Source organism: Epinephelus moara, chromosome 16 (assembly GCF_006386435.1).
Source record: "Epinephelus moara isolate mb chromosome 16, YSFRI_EMoa_1.0, whole genome shotgun sequence".
NCBI classification, from domain to species: Eukaryota; Metazoa; Chordata; class Actinopteri; order Perciformes; family Serranidae; genus Epinephelus; species Epinephelus moara.
The window spans coordinates 6,595,329-6,605,981 of record NC_065521.1 but is presented as its reverse complement, the minus strand read 5'-3'; the positions used below and the strand labels follow the sequence as shown (position 1 = coordinate 6,605,981).

Below are 10,653 nucleotides of genomic sequence, written 5' to 3'. Positions count from 1 at the left end.
ATGTGTGTATGGAGTGTGTGTGTTACGCCAGAAGAGTCAGAGTTTGGGACGGAGACTTTTACCCCCTGGAGTGTTACCAGAGTTTTTGGAGTGCTCAAATAAGCTGGCCTTTTTCCCGAACGCTACTCTGGTCTCCTGCTCGTGAGGGATTCATTACAATATTGTAACATGGTTTAGATTTCTAAATAAACATTCACCTCGTCGCTAGATAGACCTACTCCTGAAAAACTCGTGTCTGCGCAAGGCTTTTTGTCCCTACGAGGCCACCGTCATTTACCTGGTGGGAGGGGTGAGCGAGTGAGCCCTGCAATCTAGAATTTGACCAGTGATGTCACTGTTTTCAACGGTTTTCAACCTATTTTACACACTGGCCCTTTAACAGCTACTTTTTAAATCTCCCGCGTGAAGTCACACACATAACGTGTCATCAAAACCTCACACCGGTCTTGCCGGCTGTCTTACTTATACAGACAGTGTTTCAGTGCTGTTACTAATTGTAAAATTGTGGAATTTCACCAATATTGGTATTGACAACTAGATTTCTGGTATCGTGACATGTTTTGTAGGTGTGCAGCGTCATGTATAATTTAGTATTATCAGTACATTCACATGGATTGGTCATCTCTAGATAATTCCTCCTCTATCCCTGGTCTTTTCTCTCATCACTTCAGGTTCCCTTCACTACAATGCTGGCCCTGCTATGTATGTGGTTTGGCATCTCCATGCCCTTGGTCTACCTGGGCTACTACTTTGGCTTCCGCAAACAGCCATATGATAACCCAGTGCGCACCAATCAGATCCCTCGGCAGGTCCCAGAGCAGCGCTGGTACATGAACAAGTTTGTCGGGTAAGTGTTTAACCAATCAGACTTTCTGTTTTTAATCTATAGCCAGTTACTGGAATGGCTGATGTTTTATTGTGTAGTTATAAGTTGCATGCTTTCTTTTTTAATCAAAGCATTTTTATTTTTTTTCCATCAGAATCCTGATGGCTGGGATCCTGCCATTTGGTGCGATGTTCATCGAGCTCTTCTTCATTTTCAGCGTGAGTACAACTGCTCTGCTCTAAATATATTGTCTTGTATGTCCAATTGTTTGTGTTTGTGCATAAGCTGTAACTTAATACAGATAGAAATTTCCTGAAAAAGTCAGTGACTCAGTCCTGGCACGCACAGTAATATCAAGATCAATAGCCCAAGAACTTTTCTTAATTACCCCTGTATACCCCCATTTTGAAAAACCTTGGCGCGTTTCCACTGAAATTACCCGGGTGAAAAACTGTCCCTCAACCCCAAACTTTCCCTGAAAAAAGTACCTGGTAGGGGGGTAGGACTTTTCAGATTACCCGGAATTCTTGAGGGGTGGGGCTGTGTGCTGAAGAACGCTGTGTTCCACACTTCCGTGTCAGTGTGTCTGCTGCTGCAAACTTTATTTCATTTCTACAAACCCCACTTTGTTTGTGTTTTGATTAAGGATGGGTACCAAAACCCCGTATTAAATTAGCCCCAGGGCTAAATTGTCAAAGACCGTAGCATTGATAAGCGCTAACAGTATCGGTTCGCCTCTGTGCTCTGTGCCGGCGCTGATCTCCTCCTCATACATACACATCCACACACACACACGCCGAGGCAACACGGTAACCGGTGAACAGCCGAGCGGCTGCGGTCGAAACAAAGTGAAGATAACTCGAAAATGACTCGAGTTGACGGCAGCTACACTCGTTACTGTAAGTGGCATTAACCCTTAGCAAATAAGAAACCAATACTTTATCAATACATGTGTTCAGCAAGCATGAACATGTAAACATGTAGACAGCAATATTCAATATGCTCCGTCCACACCCTCTCATCCACCGACACTAATGTTATGTCTTACACAAGGACAGCATGCTAGTTCAGCTGATAGTGAATTGTTACTAATAAGCTCAAATGACAGCTGTCTGTATGTAGACTAACTTAGTTTGACACTTATCTTAAAATACTTTTAAACTTAGCTGCTGACTGAGACCAGCAGCCCCAACTCTCAATACCAGCGCTATGTAACCAGCCAAGCTGGAGGAGACAAATATAGGGCACACACTGAATCATCTACGTCATCACGCTAATTTGAACAAGTTTTCGGGAACTTTGAGGTGCGGTGGAAATTCCAACCACACAGATTACCAGGAATTCTTTTACCCAGGTAAATAAATTCCTGGTAATAAAAGTTCCTGGAAATGTTGTTGAAAAGGGGCTAATGTGTTTGTGTCACCACCTACAGGCCATCTGGGAAAATCAGTTCTATTACCTCTTTGGCTTCCTGTTTCTGGTCTTCATCATCTTGGTGGTCTCCTGCTCTCAGATCAGCATTGTAATGGTTTATTTCCAGCTCTGCGCAGAGGTAAGTTCATTTAGGCTAGGTGTGAATTCACATAAGTACTGTAGACTGTGATTTTTTCTTTTAATTGGATGGCAAGTGTTTGATTTAAAGAACTGCCATCATAATTTGGTGTGAATGCTCTGCAACTCTTCACCAGAGGATGGGTGGTTGGACTGAGCATGGGAGGGATCCTGGTACCCACGGACATCATACACAAATTGTTGAAATCAACATGAATGAAAATATAAAAGAAGGAACGGTCACAAAGACAGTGACAGTGTTCAGGGAGCCTGAGTTTGGTGTCAGTTCTATTGGAGTCAATGATGCGGGCACAGCAACTCACACTATAACCCATCACATCTTTGTTGTTTCAACTTTGACTGAAAAACCTTTCCACCAGATTAAAAACCACACATTACGTGACGTTGACTGACAATTTTTTCTCTAAATATGCATGATAGTTTTCCTTTGTATTGGTCTTTCAACAGATCATGGCTCTGTCCAGCAGAGGCTGAGATGCAGCTAATGGACACAGCCATGATCTTTTTCAGAGACCAATAAAAAGGAAAAACAAACATGCATATTTAGATTAAAAAAAATGTCAGTAAGCATCACGTAATGTGTGTTTTTCGATCTGGTGGAAGGATTTTTCAGTCAAAGTTGAACAGCAAAGATATGATTGGCTATAGTGTGATTTGCTGTGCCCGCCCCATCTACTTCAATAGAACTGACACCAAAGTCTGGCTCCTGCAACACTGTCACTGTCGTCCTGACCATTCCGTCTTTTATATTTTCCTTGCTTGCATTCCCCAGTGTATTCTAGGACCAGTAATTCCAAAATTGAGGATATGCGTATCCTAAATAGATGTTAAAAGAAAAACAATAAGTGTCACAAACTCCATTAAAATAATGGAAGTTCTTGTATTAATACTATGTGTTTAAAAAAATCCCATAAAAGCATGCAGTACATCAGTGCAGTACAACTTGCTTTGAAATTGATGGGTTGTGGATGCAACAGTGTGTGTTGCCCATATTATCCAAGAGTTAACATACCCACTGCTTCTGTCTGAACCTTATCTGCATCATACACCCCTGTGCTGTGTTTTGTCTCTGTCTCCTCACTTTCAGGACTACCGGTGGTGGTGGAGAACTTTCCTGGTTTCAGGAGGCTCAGCGTTCTACGTCCTCATTTACGCCATCTTCTACTTTGTCAACAAGGTAAAAGCCCCGAGGCTGATTCAGACATTTCAGATAATGATAGCCTCTTTCATTTTACTGTAGGTGAAGAAATTAAGGTTTTTAATTTGACGTACTGTAATCACTGGTAGCAGATATTGGAATGATGACACATGTTGTCATTTATGAGTCTTGATAGTGCTCAAATGGGCATTTCAGGCTGCATTCTCTTAGCCCTGGGCTAATTTAGCCCCTGTCAATCAGCCTGGGGCTGTATGATTCACACTGCACTTCTACTAGCCCTGGGTTAAATGTCTGTTCGAACATGTACCTTACATTACCATTCTGTAATTCTATTGTTTACTTTTAGCCCCAGGTGAAGTCCATTTTCAGGGGATAACCCTGCAAACTGCTGCAGAGCAGAGCCAGCAAGCCCCAGGCTAAAGTCAGAGTTAACCACTTGGAATGTGTCAGGGTTGTTCCAGTGTTAACGCCCAAGGCTAACAGCTTTCTTAGCCTGGGGTTAAGAGCAGTGTGAAGAGCCTGACTTAATGACAAAATTAGTACCATTGATGATGTCATCAGGGTAATTTTGAATCAGGCCTAAGACTTCAAATCTTTGACAGAAAACCTGCATTATAAACTGGGTCAATCAGTTTAAATGATAAGGGCATTTAATAGGCAGACATGGTGCTATCAAGTTGCTTTATGGGAAATGTGAAACTATTTTTAAAGCTTGAGCCATAGGTAGGGCTGAACGACTGCATTTGAACCAACATTGCAAATATAATAGAACCTAATTTACAAATTTCAAAAGCGAGGATGTAAAAAGAAACAGTAAAACTGTAAACACATGGTCCTGCGAGATTCTCGTACACTCACACTGCCCTACGTGACATATGCAAATGAGAGTAGATAAAGAAAACAACTTGTAAAATGCCTTGCGCAAGCTTTGATGCTAGCAGTACTATTGTGTGAAAATGGCCAAGGCTGAGTTTAAGTGCAGTTCAGATGTTAACACATTACATAGAACAGATGGGAGTGCTCAATTTGAATGTCAGTAATTGTTGGATGTCAGTAATTGCTTAACTTATAGAGTTCCCGTCACTCAGCCTCCCATGACTTTTATAGCTTTTTCTTTCTTTTTTGGGGGCTATTTAAATTGGTAAAATCTTATCTCGATGTAGAGCCACTTGCAGTGTATTACAGTGTATATCACAGTGAGTAGACTGTCTATAACAACAGAGACGAGCCATTTCCGTGTCAGTGAGAGTTTGTTGGGACCAGTAAACGGCTCAGTGTTGGATATCAGTTGTTGTTATTCTAGCTTGTGGTAACCAAGCAGATGTTGAACTGAACAGGAGGAAAGCGGCTCCAGACTCTGGAAACGGTCCTTCAGTACTGTATCTAACCTATGAAATGGCAGCATCAGAAAATGTGTTGCTTGTTGTTGTTCTCTGTCGTTGATCAGCTTACACTCCTGTTTTTATGTTAGAATTAGGGATGTGATTTTTCCAGATTAATCCGGAATTCCTAATTTTCCTGCCTGAAAATGTGACCCATGTGAATCATGCAGATCTGTGAAAAATTATGAGTTATGAGCTGCCCAAGTGAAATGGAGAGGACTCGAGGACCTCTATGGGTTCAAGTGTGTGAGATTGTTTTTCCTCTCCAAGTATCCAAGTAAAGGCCTTTACATACTCCGCAAGAACAGAGAAATTTGTTCTCTCTCGCAGGGCTGCAAGAAAAGAATGATGTAATTTTATTCTTGCAGCCCTGGTCTGGGAGTTCTTGCAGCTTGTTCTCGACACATCATCTGGGCAGAACTTTTTTCTCTGTGGTGTCCAAGAACTATTGTGTGATTGGTCAGAAATTTGAAGTGGGCGTGGTTAATGCAGAACAGCGCATGTGAGGTATGCGGCAGTGGGAGAGGCCTATGAGGACTTCCCAGGAGTTCTTCACTTGAGTTTCTCATGAAGTATGAAATGTCCTGGGCAGAAAGAACTTTGTTCTTGTTCTTGCCACCTCGAGAAAAAGAACACATTTCTCTGTTCTTGCGAAGTATGTACAGGGCTTAAGTGAAACCACACTGTCTGAATGACACAAAACAATTAGTTTGGTAGTTTGATGAAGTCTGCAGTGTATCGTATTCCATGACTGAAAAGGGCTCCATGTGGGAACTAAAAGTCAGAGTATCTCGACTTGTGCTGATTTGATATTTACTGTTTTTCTTTTATCTTTTTTTTGCAATTCTGCCGACATTATGGAAGAGAATACTAAATTGTGGGAGTCCCTCTTTAGTAGAATCAAAAGCAAACAATAAAATAAGATTGGAAATGGACTGCATATTTAAAAAGTTTCCTCGTGTTTTCATTTTTCCCCAGCTGGACATTGTGGAGTTCATCCCCTCCCTCTTGTACTTCGGTTATACAGCCCTGATGGTCCTGTCGTTCTGGCTGCTAACAGGCACGATTGGCTTCTACGCAGCCTACATGTTCATCAGGAAAATCTATGCTGCAGTCAAGATCGACTGAGTCGTCACTGTCGCTGCTGTTCTCGTTGTTTTTTGGTTTTTTGATTTTCTTTGTTGTTGTTTTTTTGGTCGCATTCTGTTTTTTTAATGTATATATTTTTTATTCTTCATGTCCAACAAGCACTGACTTGTGTGTAGAGGGAATGAGAGGGGTGCTTTTTATGGCGCAACAGCCCCACCCACTGGCCTCATGGGGAAGAACAGCAAGGTGGCAGAGCTAAACCGGCTGTCTCTCTCCCTCTCTCTCTCTCCCTCTCGCTTCTACCCCCCCTCCTCTTTCCAGGACAGAGACTCCGAGGGAATTATTCTCTGATGGGACAGTTAATGTCTCCTGCTGTTTCACCTTGCACACAACAAAGTGGGCCAAAGCTTGTCAAAGGATGGTTTCTGCACATTTTTGTTTTGTTTATTCATTTGTGTTATAAGTCTAACTTATCCAGTTTTTTTTGTCGTCACAGGATTTGTCTTTGACCTTATTTCTTCCAATCATCTTCATGTCTCATCTGATTTCTTTACATTAATTCTGTCTGTACATCGTCTCTGTTTTCAAATGTCACTTTGGTTTTATTTCAGAGACTTTGGACGACAGGGAAGGATCGGGGAGTCTAACTGTGGTTATGGTGTTGTTGTGTTGAACTAATATAGATGGAAATTATGCTGGGAAGTTCTACATTGTAACACAAGAAAGGATAAATTAAATGTTCTGTTATTTTTACTCCAGTTTCCATGTCCTGGTGTGACCATGTTAACCACAACTGTAATCAAGATATTCGCTTCTCCTTCCAAAACAATGGGTCTCTTATAAATGTCAAAATATTGGTCCATTCACTCTAAATGATGCAGAACAGCTCTGAATGGGACTATGAACCCGATGCCCTAAAGCAACGGACTGTGGGGTGAAGCTACTGGAGTTGGAGAAAAAGGAAAGGCTACAGTCTACCCAAAAATGACAAGGACCAACCTTGTGTATTTGGAAGTCTACAACACAAATATGTGTTTGAAGCTTTTCCAGTAGAAACGTACAAAAAAAAAAGTACAACTGTTTCCGCTCATTAACCGTGCCGTCAGTGTAGCCTTAGCAGTGCTGGACGCCTGCTGAACTATGCAGTAATGGAAAGAAAGAAGTGCAAAATTGCTGTTTGTGATGGTTTTTTCAAAGGACCTTTTTTTTGTTGAGAAATGATGCCTCATTTCTTTAAGTTTGAATCAAATGTATGATACATTTTTGTGTATAATATGAAAAAAACTCTGAAAGCCAGCAGGATCACCTCTGTGTGTTTCTACCTATAGTGGTAGATACTGTATCATTTTGACAGTGCTTGGGTCTCATGGGTTGCAGAGCATTGAAATGTAATCCAGTGTTCTTAATAGATCTGTATAGTAATAATGTATTCTTAAATTACAGCTCATGTTTTTTCCCTTCTTTTCAAAGGATGTTTTTGGGGGTTTCAAAAATGTGGTTATATTTTTTCTGTGTTTCATCAGCAGAAAACTTTAAAATTGCATTTAGAGCTTGGGTGCAACCTTATTACAAATTTAGTTTGGCAAGCAATTCAAGCTAAGGGCTTCCCAAAGACAACCAGTGTATGTCGCTGTAGCTAAATTACACAATATATATTAATTACATTACATCATAATCATGAGATTAAAGGAACAGCTTGACATTTTGTGAAATACACGTATTGTCTTTCTTGCCAAGGGTTAGAAGACTGAGTGTATATCCCAAAATGACAAAGTATTCCTTGGGAGATAACACAGGCAGATCATCATTGTTCTAACTTCACTATATATCTCAAGCACAGAACAGATATTGCTCTCTGCTGCCCTAACACGAGTCCATTAGAACACTGGTATATAATTACAGTATAGTCAGTGGTCGATGTTAGCAGCCAGATTTTGGTCCAAAGAGAATATTCTAAAGACAAGCAGAAAAGATACATTTACATCAAGCCTCACAGGCTCCTGAACAAATAATGCCTCGTTTCCACATAGTTTTGTTTAGGTATGCGAGTCAACTGGGAGTCCATTCATTCTGAAGAGAATCTCCATGATCTCTGATGTGTTTGAGAAACTCGTCCTTCCAGTTTTTTTGTCCTGAATTTGTCTCTAGTGCGTTGAAAAAAATTGAACCATTGCGGCAGATTTCAGTCAGAACGTATGTAGTGCATAGAATCAGTATACCAGACCCCAAGGTGGTGCCTATTCGTTTCAGTCACATACACCAAAAAAATTCTAGCCACTGGGTTTGCTTCCGCGGTATGCCATCCACTAAATATGTGCGGTAGTGCCCGCAAGTTTCAGCTCGGCCCATGGACTTTACATTGTGATGGTATCACAGATTTTTAAATTCCCTTTTCTAGCATGAGGAAAGTTTTACAAATATACAACCTCCATGGCTCAAAAACCCAGAATAGAAAGATTTTTAACTGAATTTGTTTGCAGTTTGAGGTGTCCTGTGTTGCACTATGGGGAAAATGCCTTTCGGACTGCAGGGGTATTTTTCACTGCAATATCATGAGTGGCCACTGGGAAAAATTGGCTGCAAGGCTGGTAGGCTTGTCCTGTGCCACATGAAGTTAGCATACAATTGAAAAAGCTAACAGACTAACGAGTGTAGTAGAGCTGTATTTATACATTTTTTGTAATTGAAAAGTTTGACAGCATGTTAAGCTAGCTTTAGCTTAAGTAGCATGCTAGCTGTGTAACATATAGCAGGGGTCTTCAGTGTTTTTGGAGGCCAAGGAAACTTTAGTTTAAAGAGAGATTGAGCAGAGACTCCCTACTACATATTATGTATAAAATTGAGCTGTACTCAGATAACTAAATATTTTCTGGGTCTTCTCTCGTGCTTGCCTGCAGCTCTTAAATCAGCATAAGTTGTAGCATGGCTAGGTGCATTAGCCTCACCCTCTGGCAGTTGGTGTGTCAGAGACTCCTGCTCAGAAAGTTACAAAACGTTAATGGTGGCTCACAGGAATGTCCGTATATCTGGAATAATAATAATACAGCAAGTGGCCGATATGTTTTAAGATACATAGGCCTAAAGCTAACTAGTGTTGGCTAACTAGTTTACTTTGCCGCTATGGATAACTGCTGCATAGTGATTAAGCATTAGCTAGCTAACATGATTGCACAAGGATTCATGAATAACAGTCCGCTTATCAATAATATTGCATACTGTAAATTAAATGTTTGTTTGTTTGTTATGAATAGGCTGATTTATCATTGCTACGTTTTTTAGCAAACTATTTGACAAAACTGTCTACACACCTGACGGACTAACCTCCTCACTTATTTGTCGCCATGCAATTTTGGTCCCGTTTGTGTCTGTACGGCTCCAAATGCATATTCCACAAGATTGGACGGCAAAAAAACACTCACAGTTCTGCCATTTCTGCAATGGGGTTTTTATTTATCCATAAAGAAATGCATTTATTTTCATTGAACACTAAGGCCTACTCCTTATGCTTTACAGGAATATAGACACAAAACTGTGTGGAAACAAGGCGCAAATCTTCAAAGATTAAAGGAAACTAAACTCATACAGCATGCAGGGTGAATATTTATTGTAATCTACCACAGTCTTAATATTTACCATCAAACTGGTTTTAGTGAAGAATTGAAGTAGGTGTCGAGATCAACCCTGATTCCCCAATGGCAAAACATTTGAATGAACAAATGACTCATCCTCCTGTGCCCTCTTCCTCCTTCATTATAATCAAGCCAACCCAACACTGTTAAGCTATGAATGAGCTGCTTGGAGAGAGCAAGATGAGCCAAGATAAAGTTACCCCTGCCACCTGCTACAGGACGTGCTCAGCAAAGCCCCAGAGGTTTCCTCAGTTCAAACAAGAGAACACATGTATTGACCATTACTCTTTCATTTTTTTCCCCCTCTCCATCAGACACTCGGATACCATCTCCTATTTACTGCACCACCCTCTGCCCTCTGTATTATGTCACGGAGTAACTGAGCTCTGACACTTGGCTGCCGTCTTACGTAAAGGCAGACAGACACTCTCCTGCTGTTGAAGTGCACATGCTGGGGGAGATTTTTTACACATAGACTTTTAAAAGGCCCGGGTCATGCGTGCGTATGTATGATCGAGGGGTTTACAATGTAAATAAAAGAAAACGGCTTTGTATTTGTTGCGTTTCGCTGTTTGTGGCGCTCTCTGTAATGATCCTGTCATCGTTTTAGCCAAAAGCATGACGCTCATGATGACTCAAAGGAACTTGTTTCTGTTACTTTTCTCTTTGTTTCTTTTACAGAATGTCCAATTACAAAATGTACAATGACAAAGACAATAAAGTGATGACAAGTTGAATATGAAAATCAGCTTCCAATGTGTCCTTGACACGTTTTTACACATGTAGTTCAGTTTCGGGCTTAACACAACAGTGTTCGCTCACTGTCTGAAGCACCTTTAGACTTGTTGCATCACAAATGGGAAACTTTAGGCTTAAAAGGCATGGGCATTAAACAGGCAAGATAAAAGGACAGTTCACCCCCAAATCAAAAATACACATTTTTCCTTATACTTGTAGTGCTATTTATCAATATAGGTTGTTTTGATGTGAGTTGCA

At 40.8% G+C, this 10,653-nt stretch overlaps 1 protein-coding gene across 1 annotated transcript in view; it reads left to right on the top strand.

The window, feature by feature from the left end:
- tm9sf4 (transmembrane 9 superfamily protein member 4) overlaps window positions 1-10,405 on the top strand; it is a 26,252-nt gene extending 15,847 nt beyond the window's left edge. The window contains exons 14-18 of the mRNA XM_050064630.1: window positions 672-847; window positions 981-1,044; window positions 2,259-2,378; window positions 3,486-3,575; window positions 5,918-10,405. Of these exons, the coding sequence (XP_049920587.1) occupies window positions 672-847; window positions 981-1,044; window positions 2,259-2,378; window positions 3,486-3,575; window positions 5,918-6,067 (600 nt within the window). The 3' untranslated portion in view covers window positions 6,068-10,405. The remainder of the gene's footprint in view (window positions 1-671; window positions 848-980; window positions 1,045-2,258; window positions 2,379-3,485; window positions 3,576-5,917) is intronic.
- Window positions 10,406-10,653: the final 248 nt, after the last annotated feature.